Source organism: Argentina anserina, chromosome 4 (genome assembly GCF_933775445.1).
Source record: "Argentina anserina chromosome 4, drPotAnse1.1, whole genome shotgun sequence".
NCBI classification, from domain to species: domain Eukaryota; kingdom Viridiplantae; phylum Streptophyta; class Magnoliopsida; order Rosales; family Rosaceae; genus Argentina; species Argentina anserina.
Window position 1 is genome coordinate 24,662,401 of NC_065875.1, and position 25,037 is coordinate 24,687,437.

Genomic DNA, 25,037 nt, shown 5'->3' on the forward strand with positions numbered 1-25,037 from the left:
TTCTAAGGCAACTAGTTGCTGAAATATTTAAGAAGATGATATTTTAGATTTTTCAGGTTGCTCGTACGAAATTGCATATTTTAATTTGTGAATCAAATTTGAGTGGATTTTGGCTAGAATGTCCATTTGAGACACATAATACATTTCTGGAATGGGAACGACAAACAAGAATCACTTTAGTGAGCCTTGTCAAATGTAAGACAAATAATGACGTTTTATTGTTCTGATTCAGAATTTAGTATTTTAGGCTTGTTATATTTTTATTTTAGAACTCTTTTTATTTAATTTTATTTGTTTCCTTTTAAATTTGGATTCTTTAAGTTTCAATGTTAGATTATGACTTTAGGTTATTGATGCATATATAACTATATAAGCATCATCTTTCTTTGTATTTGGACAACTTTTATATTAATAAACCTTTGAGTTTTCTCAATTATTCTGGTGAATTACAGAATTTCTCGTGGATTCGAGAAACCCTAATATTCTGAATTCAAGGCAGCTATTGGTGAATTCCAACGGGTTAGTTCCGGTGAACAAACTAATCGGCAGAATTATGTATAAAGATAAAGAAATCAGAAAATAAGGTAATGAGTTTCAGTCTATGCTGCAATTATATTGGATTGGAACCATGATTTGATTGATGGATGTTACCCTCTGCTGGCTTTTAGTGATGTTTTTCAATATAAGCCAAGCAAAACTAGCCCATATGAGCTCTCTGTGACACTTGGTACTAGATTCTCCTTCTGTAGTTGGATAGTCTTACAATATGAACATCATTCCTTTTTTTTATATATATAAGTTTCCGGTAGGAACTCAGGTAAATTGTTAATTTGATTCACTTTCTATGGAATACTTCTTTTGAAGGAAAAATAGGTAATGGATTGGGTCCTAAAATCTAAGATTAGATTCTTTGATTCCTCCATCCATAAGAAAGAACAAAAGGAATCTGCCAATCACAATACATCCTCCACAGAAAAAGAAATAAAAGAAAACGAGAAAAGAACTAAAAGAAAGAAAGACACATCTCCCTTTCAATCAGCAAAAGAAATATCCATGATGAAATTCCCATCAGCTTAAGCAATTATTTTAATTCATATTGTACATGTTGGTTCATCTCACTATTAGGAAAGTTGCAGCACTATTATTCATCATGGTAGGGCTTGTAATTCACAAGGGAATCAAGAGGGAGAGAGGTGGGAAAACAGCAAGATAAAACAAACCATACACTTTTCCTCTCTTCTCTCCTTTTAAGGCTCAAATTGAACTCTATGTTGCTTTCTGTGTTTTTTGCTACCTCACAGATTCTCTCCACCTCTTTCAAGTCAAAGAAGGAAGAAAATGAAAATGAAAACCAAAGAAAATAAATTAGAAAAAGAATAGGAAAAAGAAAAGTTTGGTATGAAATGAGAGATGGAGGAAAGGAGGGTAGTACAGCTCATGGCATATATTCCCCCCAACACAACCCCACTTATGTTTCCAGATATGGAGTGAGAACACAGTACAGGCCAACTAGTCCCCAATTATAAAGAGCTATAATAGCTGCCACAAATTGGGATCAAAACCAATATATATGTTTTTGGGTCTTGTGATATCTCTTTCTCATCCACAACACCAGAATGGGTCTGCAGAATATGCAAAATCAGAATATGAATTTAGTTTTGTCCACTGATGCAAAGCCTAGGCTAAAATGGACTCCAGAACTTCATCAGAGATTTGTTGAAGCAGTCAATCAGCTTGGAGGTGCAGATAGTTGAGTATATAAGCTTAATTATTGTACTCTCTTTCAAATTCCCTCTGTTACCAATTATAGATAGTTCTCATGTTTATGTTTCATATATGGGCAGAGGCCACTCCAAAGACTCTGATGAGGGTGATGGGAATTCATGGACTCACTTTGTACCACCTAAAGAGCCATTTACAGGCATTTTCTCTTTTCAATTAAGTGATTTATATGCAATCTGTTTTCATTTCATAATGGAAAAGGATGATTCTAATACAATTTGTTTTCTTGTGCAGAAATATAGGCTTGGGAAAAGCCAACAATCAGAAAACTGCAGTGACAGTGTTCAAGAAGGTAACTCCAGTGCATTAGATCATCATAAACTCTAGAGGATCATCATCTGTACGCATTTGTATGTATCTATCTGAAAATCTTGATATTGTGATGCAGATAACAAAGAGATTCAGAGCAGTGGTGGCCATTTCTGCACAGATATCAATGATGAACCTCACAGCCAGATTAATGAGTATATATATAAATAGACATCCCATATTCTTTGATGAAAATATATTCATGTTCTACACAAAAAAGCAGCTACTGACTGATTTCTATGTGTTATGTTTATCAGAAGCGTGCAGATAGCTCAGTCTCTCCAACTGCAAATGGAAGTGCAGAGGAAATTACATGAACAAATTGAGGTAACACCATCTTCAATCCATTAACAAATTACTATGTGCCAATATAGGAGCCAAACTTTTTTTTACCAAGAGTTCTGTTTCAGGTACAGAGACATCTTCAGCTACGAATTGAAGCTCAAGGGAAGTATTTACAATCAGTACTAAAGAAAGCACATGAAACTCTTTCTGGTTACAATCCTTCATCAGTGGGTGTAGAACTTGCTAAGGCTGAAATCTCTCAGTTAGTTTCAATGGTCAATAGTGGCTGCCCCAGTTCTTCATTCTCAGAGATAACAGAAACAGGAACTCCAACACTAAAAGACATCAAAAGGAAGCACATTAGAGGCACAATGTGTTCCATGGAAAGTTCCCTCACATCTTCTGAAAGCTCTGGGAGGAAGGAAGAGAAGTCTAATTCAACCTGTGTAGAACTACCATTAATGGAAATTCACCCAGAAGTGAATCCTTTAATTAATGTTACAAGCAATCAATATCATGGGATTGGGAAGAAGAGAAGTATAAGTAGTTCCATTTCTGATGAGTTGTGTGTTGAGCAACCAGTTGCTAAAAGATCATCAGCAACACGAAGAGATAAAATTGGCAACCATCTGAGAATGGTTACAATTGATTTGAATAGCAAGTATCAGAATGACATTGATTCTAGTCCAAAAGTACTAGACTTGAACTGCAAGGAAATTTAGTACTTTAAAATGAAACCCACTGGGTTTAGAGCTAATCTTGTATTATATACTATGTACATTGTCATATGTATGGACCTTTTGAAAGCATATTCATATTCAAAAGAAGGTATGATATACTACCACCAAGTGTACCTGTAAACTGCTTCATGCTTGTTCTGCAATTAAACATACAGTTTTTGCTAGATTCTTGTTTATATTGCAGGAAAATTGTACGGTATAATTACATACATCAAATGTATGTTTCCCTAAGCTTTATGTACATGTCACATGACCTGATGTCAGTAAATGTGTCACAGTTAATATATATACCAGAAATTCTAGTATTCTCTGCCATAAAAGTTTTCTATAGTTGTTAGGGACAAAAAGGCAGGCCTTGCTTAGACACTGAGCAACATCTAACAGCTCTACTCCTTTGTACTAAAGTGCCTTGAGCATTACAACTACCACTAATCATACTACTCGTAGCAAGTTTAGGGACAAAATCATTTAGGGTCCAAAGTAAGGATCATTAACTAAGCCATGCGCATGTTAACTTATGATAGCTAAGGAATTTAACAGATTATATACTACCATCACTGAAGAACTTGGTAAACATTTCTCCCCTACATGTCATTTCAAGTCGATCAAGTCACGCTAATTAAATCTGTTTATATGAAAGCACCTGAGCCTTGAAGCTTCTACTGTTCCTACTGCGAAGCACATTCATAGTGATGGGGTTTTCATTGCATTTGTTGCTTCTTTTTGTTCACTCAGCTATATGCTTTTCAGGGCAAACATTCCCTTATATGACTTCAGATGTCCAAGAAGTCTCCGGTAGGTTTTTCGACTACATTGTGGTTGGAGGAGGCACTGCAGGCTGCCCCCTAGCTGCAACCTTGTCCGAGAAATTCTCAGTGCTGCTGGTGGAACGAGGTGGCTCGCCTTATGAAGATCCCTTCATCATGGATACAAAGCACTACGGGCTCTCATTGCTCCAAATTGACGAGTATACATCAGTTGCACAAAGCTTTGTCTCGGAAGATGGTATCAGCAATCTCAGAGGAAGAGTCCTAGGAGGATCATCTGCTCTCAATGGCGGATTCTACAGCAGAGCAAGTGAAGGTTTTATCGAAAAGGTTGGGTGGGATAATGAAGGAGTAAGGGACGCTTATGAATGGGTGGAGTCTAGAATCATCTCTAAACCTGATTTGACTCCATGGTCGTATGTGGCTGCGTTTAGCTTTCTTGAAGCTGGGATTTTTCCTTATAATGGTTTCAGTTTGGAGCATATTCCGGGAACAAAGATTGGTGGTAGCTTGTTCGATGAACAAGGAAAGAGATGCCTCTCAGCTGATCTTCTACAGGCAGGAAATCCAACCAATATCACAGTACTCTTGAATGCAACTGTAAACAATGTTATTTTTCATACAAATTGTAAGCATGGTACGTATTTCTTTAGAATAGCATCTAAATAGAAATGTAAAATAAGCCCTATTGTTGCTCATGTAAATGGTTTTGTAGGTACCGGAGGTGAGAAGATAGCTCGAGGTATAAGATTCATCAAGAGCGATGGCAGCTCCAACCGGACATATGAAGCTTACCTCAACCAACAACCAGGCAATTCGAGTACATTGGGTGATGTGATACTAGCTGCAGGAGCTTTAGGCAGCCCACAGATATTGTTGTTAAGTGGCATTGGCCCTCAAGAACACCTAAACAACTTCAAAATCCCGCTAGTACTTGACTTGAAGGAAGTTGGAGAAGGAATGCAAGACAATCCAGGTATTGCAGTCTTAGCTGACTCCAAGCCGCAAAATCGAACACCAGAACCTCCTAAAGTTGCTGGTATTACAGACGACTTCCAAATCATAATCGAGGCAGGGATCTTACCTGTTAGCCTTAATGCAACAGTGATTCCGATTGCTGCCAAAATTGCTTTCCCAGAGTCAGTAGGAAAGCTTGAACTCAACAACACTGACCCCAGAGCTAACCCATCAGTTGCATTCAATTACCTATCATCCGATAAAGACAGGGCACAATGTGTGAAGCTGGGACAGCTGCTTGAGCGGGTTGTAAGGTCTGAATCAATTGCTTTCTTCCTAGGTTCCAATGAACACCAAAACAAGATGATGTCTACCGAAGATGAGCTCCGAAAACATTGCAAGAACAATGTCAGAACCTTCTACCACTACCATGGTGGCTGCACAAAGGGATCAGTGGTCGACGAGAATTATAGGGTTCATAACGTTGAAGGATTGAAAGTGATTGATGGTTCAACCTTCCTGGAATCACCCGGGACTAATCCAATGGCCACTCTGCTAATGCTCGGAAGATACCAAGGGGTCAAAATTCTTGAAGGTAGATAGAAATGAATAAAGAAATGCTTCCCTTAACAATCCCTCAACCTGATCAGCTTGTAACAGATAATTACTTTGATCGATCATAAATCTTAACAAGGTCCGTTCTTTGCATTAGAACTCTGACACGGAACAGCAGCGTATGTTCACATAAAGAATGTTTGGAAATAGTTGTAGACACATGAAATTTAATGAAGTAAATCATCTTCATTAAATGATTAAATCGACCAAGAGCCCGTAAAATTGCACCTGTAGTCCAAAAGTCAACAAAGGTGGTGCGGATCCGAATAAAACTCGTGTCAGCACATAAATGGATGATTGTAATCGAAGCTACGTGATTCCGACTTAAATCGAAAATTGAATGTCGTTGACGATTCAAAATGGTAATCAGACATTTGATTAAATTAATAAATTTTTAAACGGCTATAATTAAATTAATTATTTTCTGTTTAATTTAGTTATGAGAATAACTAATTTTAAATTAATCAGAAAATACATATCGATTTAATTATAAAATTAAATAAATTTATTATTTTAGTGTTATTAAAATATTCTACAAAATAGAAATATTGACACTATAAATACCCCATTCAACATGAAGAGAGAAAATCACTTGAGCAAGATCACTCTCGGCAAATCCCGAAGTCTCTCAAGTCCACGAAGATCATCAAATCCACGAAGAATCATCAAGCCACCAAATCGCTCGTTCTTCATCAAATCCAAATCCAAATCCAAACTCAAGTTCACGAAGAATCGTCAAGCCACCAAATCGCTCGTTCTTCATCAAATCCAAATCCAAACTCAAGTCCACGAAGAATCGTCAAGCCACCAAATCGCTCGTTCTTCATCAAATCCAAATCCAAACTCAAGTCCACGAAGAATCGTCAAGCTACCAAATCGCTCGTTCTTCATCAAATCCAAATCCAAATCAAACTCAAATTCTCAAGATCAAGTGCATGTCATCCTTGAGCCAAGTCATATACGGAGATAGAATCAAAGGAGTTCACAAAAATTGTAACCCTGCGCTTGATATTCAATAAATCACACTTTATTTGTACACGTGTCTGCACTCTTGTTTGTTTTCAGATTCTCGTTCTACAGTAGTGTAATACAACTTCGGCTGCAATCTGACATACGGCTAATTGGTCACCATGTAATCAGCGTCTGTTGCATTTACACTTGGGATCCGCCATGTCTGTAACTTGTAAGGTGAGGAACTTGGTTAGATTGGTTTGTCTCTGGTGTCACCAGGACACTGTAGTTTCAATAACATAATGAAAACATAATTAACGCATTATTGGATGGCAGCGATAAAAACTCCACTTCTCTTAGTTGTATATACTAAATGTGTTTATTGAGGACCATTCTGCATCCTCAGAGATGAGTCAAAAGGATAAGAATGCGAGTTTTCCATTCAAACAACACCATTATTCAAAGGAGATGGTTGTTGGCAACTTGGCATGGTCTTGATAAGTAATTAAATTGTTAATTTTCTTTAGTGTGTCACAACCCCAAAATTGAACAATAAAAATTCAATTTCGAGTTGTGATAAATCTCAAAATTATTCCGGAATAATTATGAGTTAATACAAATAACTAAATGTGGAAAATTGTGTTCGAAAGTTCAACTCATACAATTCAAATTACATCGTTAAATTTTACAACTTGAAAAGAAATGAAAATGAAAAACTCTATCTAACTTGTTACAACTCTATGAAAACTACTAAGGCATAGTCCTCACAATCTAGCTATCACAATGCAATCAGTGCCTCAACCCCGTTGTCTCTCACCTGCAAGATCAACCACTACATCATGAATTGGTGCACCGAGTTGTAAATAAACAAACCTGGTAAGCTCTAAAAGCTCGTATAAACTAAAAACTAATACAACACTATAACATGCACCGCAAGTTAGGATGTCACCAATGGTCGTTGCTATGGCTAGACTAAACCCTAGCCGCTGGAGCTATTTGCTCCATCTATGAAGATCTTCATCAGCTCTCCCACCATGACGGCCCTCTCAAGCCTCCCCCCATTGGAAGCCTTCACATGCCTCCTTACTATGGCAGCCATCTCAGGCTCTCCTCCCTTGGTGCTCATCGATCACCCTCCTAATCTCCTTCCTCAACCGATGGTTCCTAGGTCGGAATTTTGAGTCTATTATAGCTAGTGGGAGCACAAGCTTTGGTGGTATGGTGGGGATTTCATTGCATTTGGTGCTTCTCTTTGTTCACTCGGCTATATGTTCTTCATGATAGACACTCCCCTATATGACTTGATGAACCATTTTAAGGTCATCAATAAAACCATGTAGAAGATAGTATAGTGTAAGTAATGGTATCGTTATAGGCCGGAGATTGAGAGTACTCTGCAAGATAGAGCATTAAAAAATAATAATTATTTACCGATATTCACATATTTACAAGAGATAAATTGTTTGAGAGATGTGTTTATTTCTAAATCCCTACGAAAGCAAAATATACTTATGTACATGTGACTCTCCTTATTGCACACACACATATGTAAACACAAAACAATATTACGCTATCTCAATCCTAGCAACCTAAACATGCAAGTTTAACGTTGAATCAACTCCTTAGATGAAGACAGCCAACGCAGACCAAGTAATTATCTAAATGCTTCTAAACCCTCCTAAATATCAGCCGACGCAGCCAAGATACAAAGAATATTTCATATAAAAACAGCCGACGCAGCTAAGTAATTACATGAATCATTAAGCACGAAAAATATAAAGTCGAACATACTAATACAAGAGTATAGTCGACGCAGCCCAATACCCCATATTAACATGCAATATATGATTCCCCTACCCACTTATGTTAACCAACGCAGTCCAAACACAAGCAAAGTACATATGTATGAAGAATAAGAATCATAGATCTAAAACCAATAAACAAGAATGAATCAAATAGCTAGAACATCATATGATAACGTAAGAACAATAAATCACACATAAAAATAGACTAATAATCAAAATGAAACAGAAAGAAGGAGAATAAGATGATGGACAACATAAAGATTGAATTAAAATAAAAAGAAGAAATCATAGAGTTACACTTTTTGTTCGTCGAAACCTCGAGCACAGCTACTATGATCACACAAGAGGGAAATCACTAAGGAGAAAGAAAAAGCTAAACTATTATGGAGTAGAGAAAGAGGGGCAGGAGATGGAGAACTGGTGCGGCAAAAAAGAGCTCCCCCATTCATCTATTAAGTCTCCTATATGTAGGGAAGAAATCCTATAAAATTGAGCTAATCTTGGCCCTTCTTTTTTATGATGATAAACTGATCCAAGAGCATAAAATAACTCAACTTTCTATCCATAATATATGCTCAGAAAAGCCCTAATAAAAGTCTAATTCGGATTACACCTATTTTCCTTCCTTGATTAGGATTGCTTCCTCTTTTCATTCTTAGACAGTTTGACCTCTACTCAGTAAATCAAGCATAACTTTCTCCAGTAAAATGAGATTGCTGCGATTCCAACGGCTATGAAAACTAGACTCATAGGGCTTTTCATCCATATATTATGCATAATTTTCCTCCATATCATTTGTCCACTATGATCTGTCGAAGTTGACTGTTCTGCAGAGACAAAATCCTGATTCGGGTTTTATTACTTCTTTTGATCCTTTCAACACATCTTTTTTTTTTTGTTTTGCTCCAATAAACCTAAAAACAGTAAACTAAGTTAAAATTAACATTATTAAGTGAATAACTAAATTAAATAAGAGAAATAATATATATTAAGAACGTCGCATTATATGCTCATATCCTGACTTCAGATGTGCAACAAGTCTTGGCTAAGTTCTTCGACTACAACACTGCCGGCTGCCCCCTAGCCGCAACCTTGTCTGAGAAGTACTCAGTACTGCTGGTGGAACGCGGTGGCTTGCCTTATGGAAACCCCTTCATCATGGAGTCAAAGCACTACGGGCTCTCATTGCTCCAAACTGACGAGTAAACATCAGTTGCACAAAGCTTTGTCTCGGAAGATGGTATCAGCAATCTCAGAGGAAGAGTCGTAGGAGGATCATCTGCTCTCAATGGCGGATTCTACAGCAGAGCAAGTGAAGATTTTATCGAAAAGGTTGGGAGGGATAATGAAGGAGTAAGGGACGCTTATGAATGGATGGAGTCCAGAATCATCTCTCAACCAGATTTGACGCCATCGTCGTATGTCTCCGAGCTTAGCTTTCTTGAAGCTGGAATTTCTCCTAACAACGATTTCAGTTGGGAGCACGTTCAGGGAACAAAGATTGGAGGCACTTTGTTCGATAGACAAGGAAGAAGACACCTAGCAGCTGATCTTTTACTGGCCGGAAAGCTATGCCGACTCACAGTTCTCTTAAATGCAACAGTGACCAAAGTTATCTTTCAGAGAAACCATAAACAGGGTAGGTAGCATCTAATGAACAATCTCTTAAGGAAAACCTCGCTGATAGTGTAAATGGTGTTGCAGGTACCAGAGATGACTGATAACAATGGTCCAAGTGTTATGAAACTGGATTTACTTTTTGACTGTATTGGTTTATATGTGAGCTTAGTTGGCACTGTAATAGTAAATAGGAGTTATATTTTCAGCTACTATATATACTCTCTGATCTGTAATTTCGTTGATCTAAGTTCAATATATTTTGATGCAATATTCATAGAGATATTTTCCATTTTCTCTCTAGCCTTCGTCTTCCTCAAGCTTCCTTCAATTCAGGTTAGCCATGGCAGTTATGTTATCATGGTATCAGAGCTTCGGCTCTTGATCCTGTGCTTCATCTCTTGATTCTGGGTCATGCCTTATCTCGTTTCTTCTTTGCTTCCGCTTTTATCGTTAATCCTAATTCTACAATTGAAAACCTAGGTTTTGTGTTCATAGTCCTTGCTTTCAATTCGATTATAATCGTTAATGAAATCCTTGCCTTCGATTGCTAGTTTCGCTTTAATCGTGATAGTAGAAGTTGCTTTGCTCAATTTCATTGTCGATTCTCTGGTTTTGTGGCTTCGATATGGTTTTTTGTCACTCCATATAGATCTAGATCTTATTTCTTTCTTCTATGATTTGATTGATGGATAAATCGTCAAAGTTTGATTATGGAGTTCAATGTTGCAATTCGGTAAGAGTGATAGTTCATGTTTTAAGTGGAGTACTGTAGATGTTGATTGTGGATTGTAGGAGTAGACTCTGGATTGTGGATTATGAATGTGAAGTAGAGTAAAAGATCGTTGTGATTGTGTGGTAGTATTTGAATGTGGAGTGTGAAGTGGAGTATATGTGAATTGTGAAGATAAAATTGTGTAGTAGAGTGGGCATTGTGGTGAAGTGTAGTGCAGAGAATTGTGTAGTGAAGTGGATGGTGGAGCAATATAGTGGAGTATGTGCGGATTGTGAAAATCAAAATTGTGAAGTAACTGATTATGATTGATGCTCCATGATTGGAAATCTGCATTCCATTAGTTTCTGAAGCCTTTCTTTGGAATAGTAAGCAGAGAGTTGATTGGTGATTAGAGAATTTGGAGTGTTGTTGATTTGTTTCAGTGTTGTATTGCATTTATGACCACTAGTCAAGCTCCATATCAGATTTATATGTTGCTTAGTATGATGACTAGCAGATTGGATGATAATAACTTCATTACTTGGAGATTCCAATTCCAAACTCTTTTAGAGGGGCAGGACCTCTTTGGTTATATTGATGGTAATGTCTCTTGTCCTAGAAAGTATGTGATGACTGATGATGAAGGAGCTACATGTGATATAACTACGGCATACAAAGAGTGGAAGAAGATTGACAAGGCTATATTAAGTCTTCTAATTGCTGCACTCTCATTTGATACAATGGATTATGTGGTGGGCAGCCAAACATCAAGAGAAGTATGGATGAGGTTGAATGATAGGTATGCAACAGTTTCAAGATCACATGTTATGCAGTTGAAAACTGATCTATATACAATTACAAAGGGAATGGATTCAGTTGAGAAATATTTGCTAAAAATCACACGTGCAAGGAACCTTTTGGATACATTAGGAGTAAGGATGGAAAATGAGGACATTGTTGTAATAGTTCTCAATGGTTTGCCTGTGGAATTTAATCTCATAAAAACGATTATTCGGGCAAGAACAATTCCAATTGCAATGCACGAATTGAGGATTCTTTTACTAGCTACTGAAAGAGATATTGCAAATAAGGCTCATCTCAAGATGGTACCAGCCTTTTCTGCCTCAAGAACTAAGAGAGATGTGTCTACAATGTGTCAGAATGATTATGGGAATATCACTGGCAACATGTCTAAAAATGGTTTAGGCTACATGAATACTTTTGGATCATCTCTAGAGTGTCAAATATGTAGGAAGAAAGGTCATATTGCCGTAAATTGCTGGAATAGAACTGACATCCCGTCTGGTCATCCCTCTAGCTTTGTGATTATTTGTCAGTATTGTGGTTTGAAGGGACATGGAGCCTTGGACTGCCATCGCATGTCAAACTATGCATTTCAAGGAGTTGAACCACCTTCCACTATTCCCGCAATTATTGCACATAGGACTAGTAGAGCAAGGTGTGACATCCACATTGGAGTCTCTCCTGCTGTGGTTGAGGGGGGAGAACAAAGTGAGATAATTGATAGTTCTAGTGATAACAGTGGTAGGTATGGAAGTGTTGGTTCTTGTGGAATCAATGTTGGTGTTACTCAAAGTAAGATAAAAGGTGGTTGTCATATTGGAACTGAATCAGGTAACAATAGTAGTAGTTCTGAAAAAGGTACTACTGGTGGAATCAATGTTGGTGTTGTTTGTTTGGTTGGTGATAGCTCTGGTGATGAGATGAATAGTTCTGGTGATGAGACTGGTTTTGGTGATGATAAAGATACTTCTGGAAGTGTTAACTCATGTGGAGATAACATTGATAGTGTTTGTTTTGCTGGTGATAAATCTGTTTCTGATAATCATGTTGGTTCTATTTTTGAAGACAGCTTTGTTGACAATTCTATTGAAATCCAATATGTTGATCAAGTTCCTTGGCTACTACAGTTTACCAAGTCTAGCCATTTGAGCTTGTTAAGAGTAGTCATGATCTCAGTGGCTGTACTTACAATCATGTTCAGTGTGTTAAGGGTTTTCAATTATGTTCACATGTACAACTTGTTCAGGTGGATCTCTATTAAGGTATGGTATTTTCTTAGAGGTTGTCTTCAATGCACACCAGGTTATTTTGCAGACTTAATGGGAAATCTCACTGGGGCTTATCAATGTCTCTTTTGTTCAACTTCAACTAATATCCATGTTACTGATAGCACCAGAAATTCTACTAAAATTCAATATGTGGCTCAAGTTTCCTATAATAGTTTTGTTCTTCGTGTGTTTTCTGATAAGAAGAGAGAAGAAGTTGTGAAAGTCAATATTGGTATTGTTGTAGGAATTCAAAGTACAAAGGTTGTCAGAGAGAGTTCTGAGTACATCAAAGTGGAGAAAAAGGGTGATGATGGCAGTGCTATGATGGGTGCTATTACTGTTCACCCGAAGGTTAATAGTCATGAAACTGATGTTAGAAGGATAACAAGGGAGGATCTACGTATTCATGGTGTTGGTATGGATACACAAAGATCTTGCTTATCTCTTTCCTCACCTTTTATTCAAATGCTTAAGAATGAAGATAGTCAAGCATGCTTGGTGTTGGATACATGCTCCAATCTAAGTGTGGGTGAGATTGAAGACTACAAACTGCATGTATTTCTTACTAAAAGATTGCAAAGTCCGGTTGTTAAGGAACACTTGTTCAATCTCAGTGTGCTTGGCCCAGCTGAGATTGAGGGGAGGTGATAACAATGGTCCAAGTGTTATGAAACTGGATTTACTTTTTGACTGTATTGGTTTATATGTGAGCTTAGTTGGCACTGTAATAGTAAATATGAGTTATATTTTCAGCTACTATATATACTCTCTGATCTGTAATTTCGTTGATCTAAGTTCAATATATTTTGATGCAATATTCATAGAGATATTTTCCATTTTCTCTCTAGCCTTCGTCTTCCTCAAGCTTCCTTCAATTCAGGTTAGCCATGGCAGTTATGTTATCAATGACAAGGTAGCCCGAGGTATTAGTTTCATCAAGAGCGATGGCAGCTCAAACCAGGCTCGTGAAGCTTACCTCAACCAGCCAGACAAGTCAGGATCAGCAGGTGATGTGATACTTGCAGCAGGAGCTTTAGGCAGCCCTCACATTTTGCTGTTAAGTGGCATTGGCCCTCAAGAACAACTAAACAAGTTCAAAATCCCGCTAGTATTTAAAGAGGGTCGGAGAAGGAATGCAAGACAATCCTTGTTTATCAACCAACTCCAAGCCACAAAATCGAACACCGGACCCTCCAAAAGTTGTTGGTATAGCAGATAACTTCGATATCATAATCCAGACAGCGATATTACCAAATAGCTTCAATGCAACAATACAATTCGTCACTGCCAAAATTGCCTTCCCAGACTCGTACGGAAAGCTTGAGCTCAACATCACCAATCCCAGAGCAAACCCATCAGTCACATTCAACTACCTATCAAGCAAGAAAGACTTGCATCACCTATCAAGCAAGAAAGACTTGCATCAATGTGTGGAGCTAGCCCAGCTGATTGATCCCGTAAGGTCTCTCCATCGATCGCTTACTTCCTAAATTCAACCGAACACCAAAACAGGACAATGCCTACCAGACACGAGCTCCGGAAACTCTGCAAGAACAATCTCAGAACCTTCTACCACTACCATGGGGGTTGGACAAAGGGATCCGTGGTCGACCATAACTACAGGGTCTACGGTGTAAAAAGCTTGAGAGTGATTGATGGTTCAACCTTCCTGGATTCACCAGGCACAAACCCGATGGCCACTCTGCTAATGCTCGGACGATACCAAGGGCTCAAAATACTTCAAGAAAGAGCAGAAACCCAATGGCCACGCTGCTATTAGTTAACCAAGAAGTCAAAATTCCTCAAGAACATTATCAGCTTCGGCTTGTTTCACTTGCTACTATATCATAAATAAAATCGCAACCCCCTATAAATTTCGAACACAAAGAAAGGCACACATAATATAAAGAATATACGATGTTCCATTGCTCGAAAAGAGAAATCAATCTTTTGACGCTGTACAAAACTAAACCCCCTATAAATTTTCATAAAAAAAAACTACCAAAAAATCAAATCTAAAAGCCTTTGGATTTTTGTTCTAACTCTGCATATGATCATCAGCAGCCGCTTCTTGGCTTGGAGTCGACTCATCACCGCCATCTTCATCGTCGTCGTCATCATCGTCTTGAGTTTGATCTGGTTCTTCTTCAGTTGTTGCCCTAATAAAGATACTAACAGAAATCCCATTCTCTTCGTTCTTCTCCGGCTCTTCTTCCTCGTCTGCCGGCATAGTATACCGGCAAACAGGACAGGTCCCGTGAGCCTGGAGCCACTTCTCAACACAGTTCCCATGGAACAAGTGATTGCAAGGCATCTGCTTGGCCTCTCCGCCGACGTCGAAAATGTCGAGGCAAATCGGACACTCCCGGCCGCTTTCCGCAACCGCCACCGTCGGCATGGCGGCGATGGAGGCCTTGGACGCCGGCGGGTGGCCTTCTTTAGCCAGCTGGCGCATCAGAGAACCGATTCCGGCGGAGCCGCTCTGGATCACCACCATGTTTTGGTTACCGCCGTCGAGGACGACGAGTCGGTCGACTCGGTTGGATCTGCGATCGGCGGAGGGAGGTTGCTGATCGGAGTCTGTGGCTGTTGTTGCGGTGGGGGGCGTTGATCCGGCGACGGCCAGGCCCATGATGAAGGGGATGATCGGGGGGAGGTCTCGGTCGCGGCTGAGGCGGTCGAAGAAGGCAGCGAATTGGGAGAGAGCGTCGTCGGAGGCCATGGAACCCTAGGTTTGATCTCAAGAGGAAAACCCTAATTTTGATTTGGAGAGAAAGAATAGAGAGGGTGGCGGTGATTCGGATTTGGGGTTTATAAAGGGGAGAGAGGGGCGCCCGCAAAGAATGAGAAGGAACGTTGTGGAAGGATCTGGAATGAAATTAATTTGGGGGAAAGAAAAATCTGGAATTTTATTTCGTGCGTTTGTGCTGGTAGTTGGAGGAGAGGACAGCTAGAAATCTGGATTAGGCGCTCTGGATATCTTCTAGTTCTAGCAATAACCCAGTCCCACCTGAACCACGTCATCTTCTGTAATGAAAAATTAAAAATGTGGGACTAAAAATGTTTTAATCCGACGCTATACTTCGTGTATACTGTAATGTTAAGAACCGTCATTCTCTCTTTACTTGTTATTCGAAATCGCCACCAATCTCAAGATTAACTCTCATTCGTGTATTTATTAAGATGAAAGAATATGTATCGGGAATAATTCCACCTTGATTATAATGTCGGAATGAAAAATTGATTCACCCGTAACCTAAGATTCAATCTCATTGACATTCCTTGATAATATTGTGAAACTCACACAGAACTAATTCTCCAATTTATTAGTTTACATTCATTATAAGAGAGGTGAGAATCATTTCGTATGGTTTCCTTCCGTTTTTAGATTAGTAAGCATTCTCTTCGGGCTAGTAAGTTTGGAGCTGGGTGACCCAAAGTTAGCCCAATTCCGTATGAGTTTTTTTCACCAACAGTCCCTCAATTCTGGTGTACCTACCAATGTGATACCTCAACTCTTAATCGTACCAATGTGATACCCAGACTCTAGTATTGCTATCATTGAAGTACTTCCGTTAGTTTTTTAAAACTTTTCCGTTATCTTGGTGACGTGGCAGGTACGTGAGGCCCACAAAGAGGGTTAAAAGACAAAATTAACCTCATCTGAGAGGAGCAATGTTTTTCCCGCCATTTACCTTGAGAAAGACACCCAACAATTCCAATTTTGGCGCCAATTTTCCCTCTCTACTCCTTAATTTGTGTCTAATATCTAAACTAAAGAACTACCGCCAACCAGTCGACCACAATCTGATAAAACCTAGATCAATCTCATTTTCTATTTTTACCCTAGCACTTGTTAAACTAACAGAATAAATATATAAATTTATATGGAACATCTCATTTCCACAATCTCATAAGAATATAAAAACACATAACTTAACGAAATTCAAATACATGTTTAAGTACCATTAGTTGCCACCTTTTATGTTGATCTGCCATGATTTTTGCTTGTAAGAACTAATGGTACATGTAGTTGAATTTCGTTAAGTTATGTGTTTCTATATTCTTATGAGATTGTGGAAATGAGATGTTCCATATAAATTTATATATTTATTCTGTTAGTTTAACAAGTGCTAGGGTAAAAATAGAAAATGAGATTGATCTAGGTTTTATCAGATTGTGGTCGACTGGTTGGCGGTAGTTCTTTAGTTTAGATATTAGACACAAATTAAGGAGTAAGGAGTGAAAATTGGCGCCAAAATTGGAATTGTTGGGTGTCTTTCTCAAGGTAAAGGGCGGGAAAAACATTGCTCCTCTCAGATGAGGTTAATTTTGTCTTTTAACCCTCTTTGTGGGCCTCACGTACCTGCCACGTCACCAAGATAATGGAAAAGTTTAAAAAAACTAACGGAAGTACTTCAATGATAGCAATACTAGAGTCTGGGTATCACATTTGTACGATTAAGAGTTGAGGTATCACATTGGTAGATACACCAGAATTGAGGGACTGTTGGTGAAAAAAACTCATTCCGTATCTTGTGCTCAAGGGACTCTAGTGTATAAGTAGATAAAAGTATCAAATGATTGTAAAATCTAGTATATCCAATGATTTTGTGTAGTTAATATGGTATATGCAGTAAATTGTTCTCGAGGAAATCTTAGCGAGACAAATTCGTGTCCCTCTCCGTGACCTCTTTTCAGTTCGGAGACACTGGTGTAATTTTAATGCGTCATCATTCGCGCCATAAAGACTGTATAGACTGCCCATAAAGTGTTCGACCGAATGCCTCAATGAACGTGCTCTGCGTTTATTTGCAAATTTCCGGCAGTGTGTTTTTGATGATAGCCATTTCGGAGGGTGAGGTGCTTCTGTAAATCGTTTCCATATAGTATGGCTTTAGTGAATGTTGCTGCTCTCCAGTTCACAGCTTCTGCTCTTTTCGGGAGTCGTTCTGCAACTTCCAACCTTCCAGTCTTGCATACTAGAAGAAGTAAGTGAATTTCGACATCCGCTTGTTTTTAGTTTCCCTTCAAACTTGCTCACTGGGTATGTACCCGTACGTTAGTAGTCGTGGAAAATTTGCATTGTGAAGTTTAGCGCGTTAATTCTCGACTTTACTGTGTAGATTTCTCCACGAAGCCGGTAGTAATGAGAGCGAGGCAGCCTGCCAGAACTGAAAGCGCGAAAACTCGAAACAAAAGAATGCAGAAGAAGGTAGTTTCACCCCACTTTAAGTGCTTATCTGATTGAAAACTTTCTGCGTGATGCTTTGTGTGTGCTTCAGTAATGCATATTTGTAATTTTGTTCATTTTGTAAATCGTTTCAATGCATTTTGATCCCTCCGGAGTCATTGATGTCTACTTGTTGATCAGTACAACGGCACGGCTAAGAAGCCGAGGCTTTCAGTATTCTGTTCCGACAAACAGTTGTATGCAATGCTGGTAGATGACCGGAACAAGAAGTGTTTGTTTTATGGAAGCACTCTGCAGAAATCTATACGTCAGGATCCCCATTGTAGTACCTCTGTGAGTTCTCTAAGCTTGTGCAAGTTCTTTAATCCTTCTCCGGGAGGGTTCTGTGTTCTTCTGCAACTTGAGCCTGTTCAGTTCTGCCATCTTGTAGGAAACTGCTAAACGTGTTGGCGAGGAGTTAATCAAGGCCTGCAATGATCTCAACATAGCTGAAATATCATCTTATGATCGCAACGGCTTGGCTACTGGGGAAAGAATTCAAGCATTTGAGATTGCAATTTCAGAATATGGCTTCTTGTCAAGATAACTTGCAGTGGACAGAAAACTCTTGTTGATATTACTTGGAATCTAGTAGTTTTATGGCAATATAATGTATGCTCTGTTCACATACCCTATGAGCTCTACAAATTCCTTGTTAACTTCATTTCTATATATTGATGAGCAAAGAGGCTGAGTTTAGAATATGAAGTAAACCACCTGTTACAACTTACAACCAGACTAAGGGATTCTACTCATTCTAGGAATAACCTAATATAGGTGCGGATTATGCTAGCTGATTCTATACACTCAGAACTCTGACGCTCATACTAAGTTGAATGCTTACCCTAAGGCATCACTATATAGTGTTACTATACAAAAATCGATCGGCCAGTTGCTAACCATAGCTCCTCTTAGGTTAGTGTAATCTTCTCGTCTTCCCTCAATCTTGCTCAACTACTCTCTACAAAAAGATGGGGTGACCAAGATTTTTCTCTTCAACTTGGATGAAGCTTTAGAAAACCAATCAAATGTCTGATAATCTTTTCTATATCTCACCCCCACAGCATTTAGCAACTTGTCCTTCTTTAATTTTCTGCCAGAGACAAAGCATCTCCCTTGGACCTTGGTAATGTGCAACAATGTAACCATCTTTGCAACCCTCGTTGTAGACTTTATCTTCCTTCTCATACCTTACTTTTAAACCATCCTTTTTCATTTCTGCAACCCAGATGCCCATGGCCACATCTTCTAGCTTAAACATCTGATACAGCAAGCATTGTATCATTTCAGATATAAGAACTTAGCAATAGACTAGACAGTGAGTTTTAGTAGCTGTAGATTGTTCTTTACCTTTAAACTTCGTTTTTTGTACCGCTGGGAAACTGCCTTCGCAATGTCACTTGACACAACATAGCCAGGACCATGTGCCCAAGGTGGGTAATTTTCTTCTCGCCATTCCTTCATTATACAGACCTAAGAGTCAATAAACCAGTCTAGATATATTGTACTCGGATCTCTAATTCAGGAATCCTGTTGTGGCATGAGCTTATGTGCTACCTATTTCTTTAGTTACATATTCCAGGTGCATAGAAGAAATTCTACCACCATCCCAATAGATTTAACCTAGTTGGAACAGTTCAGAGGTTTCGAAATTATAGATTGCAATTCTGAGAAAGATCAAGCATAGAAAATTACCTCAGGACTGATGTACCACTTGCCTGCTGGATTTCGATCAGGTCGGGAATCTGAGTCAATGAGTCCATAAAGCAAGCCACTAGTCACCTTGATCCTATTTAAGGAAGCTAGCACTTCATCCACACGGACAAATGCGTCATCATCAGTCTTCATGACAAACTTTGCCGAAACAACCTCTGTCTGTTGAAGAGATGTAACAATGAGACAAAGGACGGGTTACAGGTATGCTCATATTCAAGGGAAAGTTAGGAGCTTACCCCATAGATACAGGTGGCCAAAGTTTTCCATGTGATGAGGCCATAGTAATCAACGAAAGGCATCAATTGAATGTCCCCATAGGTCTGCGCCTCATTCCAGAGTTCCTCATTCACTATCTGGTTTTTATGCTGCAACATATTACAAATATAAAAATTAGTTTGCAACACATGATAATTAAGCATCTGAACCCGTCAATAATAGGATTTCCCATTAGAAGACCAAATAATCTTGTATTCTAAAAGACTGACATCCCCTATTAATAATCTACATCACCACTTCATCCAATGTTGCAATAACATACGACAGAAAATTACAAGTGAGCTCACCAGGCCAACAAAAAAGCGCACCGAAGCTGCCCCTGATTTTACTGGGGCATACTGCATCCATGTTCTTCGAACAGCCATCCTTCGTTTAAAATTGTTTGCGGTAGAGAAAACACCAACGAAGAGATCCAATTGTTTGTGTAGAGAGAGTGGAGCGGATTTTAGTTCTTCTAGATTGACAATATGCTCTGAATCCTCTGACGTTGGTAAACCACTGGCTAGGATAGAAATTAATTGCAAGTCACCAGATATCCTTACTTCGCTAACAAGCCATGACTCCAAAGTCTGGACATAAAACCAGGAAAGAAGAAAATAAATTCAATGACACTTATGTCAATCCTCGAAATGCCAAAAGATAAAAGAACAAAGATAAAATAATTTACTTCGCGGATGGCAAAGGATGTTATATGCTTCCCATCAACTGTCATTTGAATTCCTTCTGAGCCAACTCTAAGTGTAGCGACAAATGGATAGCCTTGCTTAAAAGGAAAGTATTTTCTGGGCTTTGATCCATCTTGTACTGAAAACTGTCTTGAGACATTGGAACGTATTTTCTGCTCTCCAATCTTTCCAACTATCTTGTTGCAGTTGTCCAACTCATCCACTAGCATCATTTATTTAAACAGAGAAAAACAGTAAGTACCAATGAATGCTTGTACGAATAAATAGATACATGGACATGACATTCACAGTAAAACCGTCCAGTTTTGACTCTTTAGTAAACATTACAAATTTAATGTACCATGCTATGGCCTATATTGAAGTAAACACAGGCAGCTTTCACCAGCAAGTATGCCACATACTCTAATGCAGGCTATAAAATTTCTAAATAGATACAAGTTCACCGTGTTTCTCAAATTATGCACAAACATCAAAGCATCTGAGCCGGGCTATGCTGATTAATTGGTTATGCAACTCTTGACACGCTTTTTCTCAACTTTCTTAAGCATAACAAATTACTAACTTCTATTTAGGAAGGTTGAACCTCATATGTTCCACTTATGGAGACAATGTTTTTCTCCTATGGAATAACCACCAAGATGCGAAGAAATAAAAAATTTAAGAAGGCCACACTTGACAATCCAAACACAGAAGGAAGTCCAGATATGATATCAACAGCATACTGTAGTTTCCAGTCATTAGCCACGAATAAAACAGATAATACTGTCATTATGTACTACTCAACAACTAGAAAATGAGAACTTAGGAATGTATTGTACCTTTCTTGTTCTTTTCGGGAGTGGGAGACGGGCAACGCTCTTCGTCACCCCAATCATGAGCAATAGTCCAGCTATTTTGGACAATTACAGGGTCCTCAGTCAGCTTATCACCGTTCAGCCTAATATTGTAATGCAATATAATGGGTGGTTCAGGTTCTCCTGGAAGGGGCTCCCCTGTCAAATCGATCCGGAAGTTGCCAAGAATTCCATTTGGGATACCAATAATCGTAATCGATGAACCTTGGGTGAGGCCACAAGGAACACGCAACTTGTAACCACCATTCTCAATTTCTGTCACATTCATCTTACTAAGAAAATGAGGACACTGCTTTGTTCTCCCTGCTGAACTTTCATTAGTATGACCAAGTCGTTGCTCTTGAACTGAATCCATAAGGCTATTCCACGCACCTCCAGCTTCCTTTATAGCATCAACAGCATTAGGCAAACCCTGACCTTGATTAATTAGGTCCTTCAATAGTTTCCATGTGTTCAAAGTTTGCTGCTCTTCATTGGAAAGATTCCTATGAACAAAGAGACTAGAGACTATTTTCTCAGTAGCTACCACTTGAGAAACATTCTCTGGGTTCTGAACTGCAGGTGGAGCAGTATTCAACCATTCAAGAGGATTAGTACCAACTGGATTAGTAGAATTGGAGTACAATGCAATGAATGCATTGGTCAAGTAACTATCACCAATGGGATAGCTCGTGATGGCATATCTGAGGACTAGCAGCATAATTAAAGATGCAGCCACAACACCACCATAGGATTTCTTCATTCTGGTAATCTCAAAGTTACAGGAGAGCTTGTGAGTCGGAATCTCCAACTTATTCATTGGAATGAAGCCCAGCTACCATGTGTGTGAATTACTAGAAGCCAATGTGAGAATGAATCCACAAATTAGATATAATGGATCTTCAGCAAGAAAGAATCATATATGTTTTGTCTGCACTTCCTTTCCGATCTGCTATTCCATTGAAACCAACAACTGTGAGTTACCAATATATTTGCAGCCAGACGGTTTAATTCTCCAGTGAACTTGAATCCAATAGACACACTGAAGTGGTTATTCTTCAGGCATCCGAGACGAAACTACCAGGCTGAAACTGAAACCAAATCAATTAGGCTACAAGAAGTCTTATGAATCTGTTTAAAAAATGACAATCAAAGTGCTTTCTATTTCTGGGAATTGATCATGAAGCCAAAAGCTTCTGCTGATGTTGTCTTATGGCATCAATCCTATATACACCTTTCTCCTCTGCTATTAATTTCGGCTGCAGCATCACGGAATTGACCTAAACTATATGCATTATTCATCTAGACTTTTCAACCCAAATATCCACCAAACTACTAAATTCCTAGCTTGGACCTTCCAGACTGCCAAACCTCCTATACCAATTGGTCAAATCCTTCTTTGAATTATTCCATCAGGACCAGATCAGTAATTTCTACTCCAATTAACTATAGTTTAAGGAAGACTAATTAGATGGCCAAACCGGTCCATCCTCAGCTCCTCACCTCTAAATATCAATGTAAAATCTCGAACTCTATACTTTAAACATATTAGTAATTTCATGGTTCATTTAGTACAAAATACTAGTTCTGACTGATTCAAAGCATAAAATCACCGGAAATTTCACACGGCACTACAAAACTGTTCCGGACCGCCATTGACGCCGGCGAGAGAAAGCTCGAAATCAGAAAATTCAAGCAGAAAATGCAAAAATGAACATCGAAATTGAAAATCAACTAAGTCTGGAAGTTCATAGAAGCAGTTACCTTCTCGTCGTTTCGGCACCGGAAACAGTAGAAAGAAGCTGAGCTTGATTCCGGTAACTTATCGAACTTTCTCGGCGAGCAAATAGTGGCGGAGCGAAAACCGAGATGCGCGAAGTAACTGTACAGATCGGAGAGGCAGTAAAAAAACAGTGAGGGGAAATTAAAGAGGGGAGAGAGCTATAAAAACTGATCGATGGATATGACAAAAAGGACACCGCTCTTCTTACCGAGTTGGACTGTTAGTTTGAAGAGTTAGTAGTGAGGCAGCTCCGGCAGAGGAAGGCCGGAAATCGGAGAGAAGCCGGAATGCGGAGGGAGCGTTTGAAGCTCCGCGTTAACGGTGGGAAAACCATAAAAGAAACTGTTTTTGCTGTGCCATATGTGCGGAGACTTAATTTTTGGTCCTTTTTCAAGTCAATGTGAATTACCGCTTTTACTTTATTTTTATTAAAACTAAATAGCATTTATTTATATGAATTGGAAAAACAATTATTATAGTGAAAATGAAAGGAAACCAAGGGTTAAGAATTTTCTTTTTTGTTATTTCCTAATTGAATTCCCTTAATTTGGGGCTCTTTTTTATCAGCTTCAATCATTAGCAAAACTCTTAATTGCGTGTGGTAGTACACCGCTAACTTGTATATATACTTCTAATTGTCTTAGTTTTATAAAGTTTTTGATTATAAAGCGCCTGATGAGTGTGGAGTATAAGGTAGTTCTTTAGAGTTTAGACAATGTGAGTAGTTACGTATATCACACTTGATTAAATTTTGTATGTCTAACCGCTTATTAGGTAAAAGTAAACACACGTAAGTTAGGAAAATACATATGTTTACTATAATTTTCTAATATGTAATTAAATCTCTATTATTATAAAGTCAGCATCCGAAATTTTTACCAAATTGTAAACTACCAATTTACATTTCTCTAACTTTATACTCATACATAAACATAAGGATAATTATATAAAGGATTAAATACTTGTGACACCCTATATTTTAAGTGTAAAAACAGTTTTGTCATTTTACTTTCAAATTTAATCTGTATATCTTTTAACTCTTATTTTTTAACAGTTTTGTCATTCTATTTTCAAATTTAATATGTATATCCTTTAACTCTTATTTTTAACAGTTTGTCCATTCCGTTAGTTGACCGTCAAAAAATTTCGTTAAGCCGTTAAAATGTTTATAATACCCCAACTCATATCATATTTTTCTTCTTTCTTTTCTGATGCCTTTTTTTTTCTTTTTTGGTTTTTTTTCTTCTTATTTTTAAATTTAATTCATCATATGTGCTATCAAATATATATAATTGTAATAAACACAAATTATCAAATTATTTGTAAACAAGAGAATGACGATCTTGCTCTCTATTAAGTTATCTGTAAATTTTGTTGAACGCTTGCGAGAACTTGGAGCAAATGTAAAACAAGTAAAATAGAATAACTCTCCTCACGTAAGTGTGTTTCAAAACTCAAACTTAGAGCGAATGATAGTGAATGCATTGTTTGAAAACTTTATTACTAGTAATTGCACTATGTTTCCAATTATAATCTAACATTTGTTGTACGACAGGAGGTTTAGTTCCAAAAATTACTTTTTAACATTTTTTCTTCATTTGGTCAGAGCATCTAAGCCCATTGTTGGAGATTTTGTTAATTTGCTTGTGCAATAAGAGGAGAATTAATGACAATTTCTTAACATCAAGTTAGAAATAAATAATTTGAAACTATTTTTGCATCAAAGTATGGTTATGATAGTAGAAGTCTTTCTTGTCTTAGCACTGTAGAAAATAATCAAAATATGTTTGTAGAGCATCATAATATAAATGAAGTTTCTAACTGGATTTGAGTACTGGTACTCACATGTCATTTTAGGCATTATCTAATTGATTATAAGATGTTTACAATTAACT

General features: G+C 38.2%; 5 protein-coding genes and 1 pseudogene across 9 annotated transcripts; 4 read left to right on the forward strand and 2 right to left on the reverse strand.

The window, feature by feature from the left end:
* Positions 1-1,513: 1,513 nt before the first annotated feature.
* Positions 1,514-3,203, forward strand: LOC126790897 (myb family transcription factor PHL8). Of its 2 annotated transcripts, none has more exons than XM_050517269.1 (6): positions 1,514-1,740; positions 1,845-1,921; positions 2,017-2,074; positions 2,171-2,246; positions 2,349-2,418; positions 2,502-3,203. In XM_050517269.1, the coding sequence occupies exons 1-6, from the start codon at positions 1,617-1,619 to the stop codon at positions 3,096-3,098; spliced, it is 1,002 nt and encodes a 333-aa protein (XP_050373226.1). In that variant the 5' UTR covers positions 1,514-1,616; the 3' UTR covers positions 3,099-3,203. The 2 variants fall into 2 exon arrangements, with proteins under 2 accessions (XP_050373226.1, XP_050373225.1); XM_050517268.1 differs by having other exon boundaries at positions 1,517-1,749.
* Positions 3,204-3,719: 516 nt separating this feature from the next.
* LOC126791372 ((R)-mandelonitrile lyase-like) lies at positions 3,720-5,591 on the forward strand. The gene is made up of 2 exons (XM_050517818.1): positions 3,720-4,511; positions 4,599-5,591. The coding sequence occupies exons 1-2, from the start codon at positions 3,809-3,811 to the stop codon at positions 5,441-5,443; spliced, it is 1,548 nt and encodes a 515-aa protein (XP_050373775.1). The 5' UTR covers positions 3,720-3,808; the 3' UTR covers positions 5,444-5,591.
* A 2,033-nt stretch (positions 5,592-7,624) lies between these two features.
* On the forward strand, positions 7,625-14,463 carry LOC126790744 (protein HOTHEAD-like; annotated as a pseudogene).
* A 56-nt stretch (positions 14,464-14,519) lies between these two features.
* Positions 14,520-15,557, reverse strand: LOC126790745 (E3 ubiquitin-protein ligase MPSR1-like). The gene has a single exon (XM_050517088.1). The coding sequence runs from the start codon at positions 15,335-15,337 to the stop codon at positions 14,654-14,656; it is 684 nt and encodes a 227-aa protein (XP_050373045.1). The 5' UTR covers positions 15,338-15,557; the 3' UTR covers positions 14,520-14,653.
* Positions 15,558-17,164: 1,607 nt separating this feature from the next.
* Positions 17,165-18,395, forward strand: LOC126790876 (uncharacterized). Its single transcript, XM_050517243.1, has 4 exons — positions 17,165-17,606; positions 17,742-17,830; positions 17,990-18,142; positions 18,240-18,395. The coding sequence occupies exons 1-4, from the start codon at positions 17,507-17,509 to the stop codon at positions 18,393-18,395; spliced, it is 498 nt and encodes a 165-aa protein (XP_050373200.1). The 5' UTR covers positions 17,165-17,506.
* Positions 18,396-18,591: 196 nt separating this feature from the next.
* Positions 18,592-23,499, reverse strand: LOC126790875 (beta-1,3-galactosyltransferase GALT1). 4 transcript variants are annotated; one of them, XM_050517241.1, is made up of 9 exons: positions 23,351-23,499; positions 23,124-23,241; positions 21,345-22,444; positions 20,508-20,728; positions 20,128-20,409; positions 19,801-19,929; positions 19,544-19,723; positions 19,199-19,306; positions 18,592-19,109 (listed from the first exon to the last, which is right to left on the reverse strand). In XM_050517241.1, the coding sequence occupies exons 3-9, from the start codon at positions 22,177-22,179 to the stop codon at positions 18,894-18,896; spliced, it is 1,971 nt and encodes a 656-aa protein (XP_050373198.1). In that variant the 5' UTR covers positions 22,180-22,444; positions 23,124-23,241; positions 23,351-23,499; the 3' UTR covers positions 18,592-18,893. The 4 variants fall into 4 exon arrangements, with proteins under 4 accessions (XP_050373198.1, XP_050373195.1, XP_050373199.1 ...); XM_050517238.1 differs by having other exon boundaries at positions 21,345-22,450; XM_050517242.1 differs by lacking the exon at positions 23,351-23,499 and having other exon boundaries at positions 23,124-23,338.
* Between the last annotated feature and the right edge of the window lie 1,538 nt (positions 23,500-25,037).

Excerpts from the sequence above, each read along its gene's own strand:
- LOC126790876 (XM_050517243.1), top strand. The coding sequence starts at position 17,507 with ATGGCTTTAGTGAATGTTGCTGCTCTCCAGTTCACAGCTTCTGCTCTT. Across the intron at positions 17,607-17,741 it reads AGTCTTGCATACTAGAAGAA|ATTTCTCCACGAAGCCGGTA; the intron begins GTAAGTGAATTT and ends TTTACTGTGTAG. Across the intron at positions 18,143-18,239 it reads ATCCCCATTGTAGTACCTCT|GAAACTGCTAAACGTGTTGG; the intron begins GTGAGTTCTCTA and ends GCCATCTTGTAG.
- LOC126791372 (XM_050517818.1), top strand. The coding sequence starts at position 3,809 with ATGGGGTTTTCATTGCATTTGTTGCTTCTTTTTGTTCACTCAGCTATA. Across the intron at positions 4,512-4,598 it reads TGTTATTTTTCATACAAATT|GTACCGGAGGTGAGAAGATA; the intron begins GTAAGCATGGTA and ends ATGGTTTTGTAG.
- LOC126790745 (XM_050517088.1), bottom strand. The coding sequence starts at position 15,337 with ATGGCCTCCGACGACGCTCTCTCCCAATTCGCTGCCTTCTTCGACCGC.
- LOC126790875 (XM_050517241.1), bottom strand. The coding sequence starts at position 22,179 with ATGAATAAGTTGGAGATTCCGACTCACAAGCTCTCCTGTAACTTTGAG. Across the intron at positions 20,729-21,344 it reads TCCCGAAAAGAACAAGAAAG|TGGATGAGTTGGACAACTGC; the intron begins GTACAATACATT and ends AAATGATGCTAG. Across the intron at positions 20,410-20,507 it reads CATCCTTTGCCATCCGCGAA|ACTTTGGAGTCATGGCTTGT; the intron begins GTAAATTATTTT and ends TTTTATGTCCAG.
- LOC126790897 (XM_050517268.1), top strand. The coding sequence starts at position 1,617 with ATGGGTCTGCAGAATATGCAAAATCAGAATATGAATTTAGTTTTGTCC. Across the intron at positions 1,922-2,016 it reads ACCTAAAGAGCCATTTACAG|AAATATAGGCTTGGGAAAAG; the intron begins GCATTTTCTCTT and ends TTTCTTGTGCAG. Across the intron at positions 2,075-2,170 it reads CAGTGACAGTGTTCAAGAAG|ATAACAAAGAGATTCAGAGC; the intron begins GTAACTCCAGTG and ends ATTGTGATGCAG.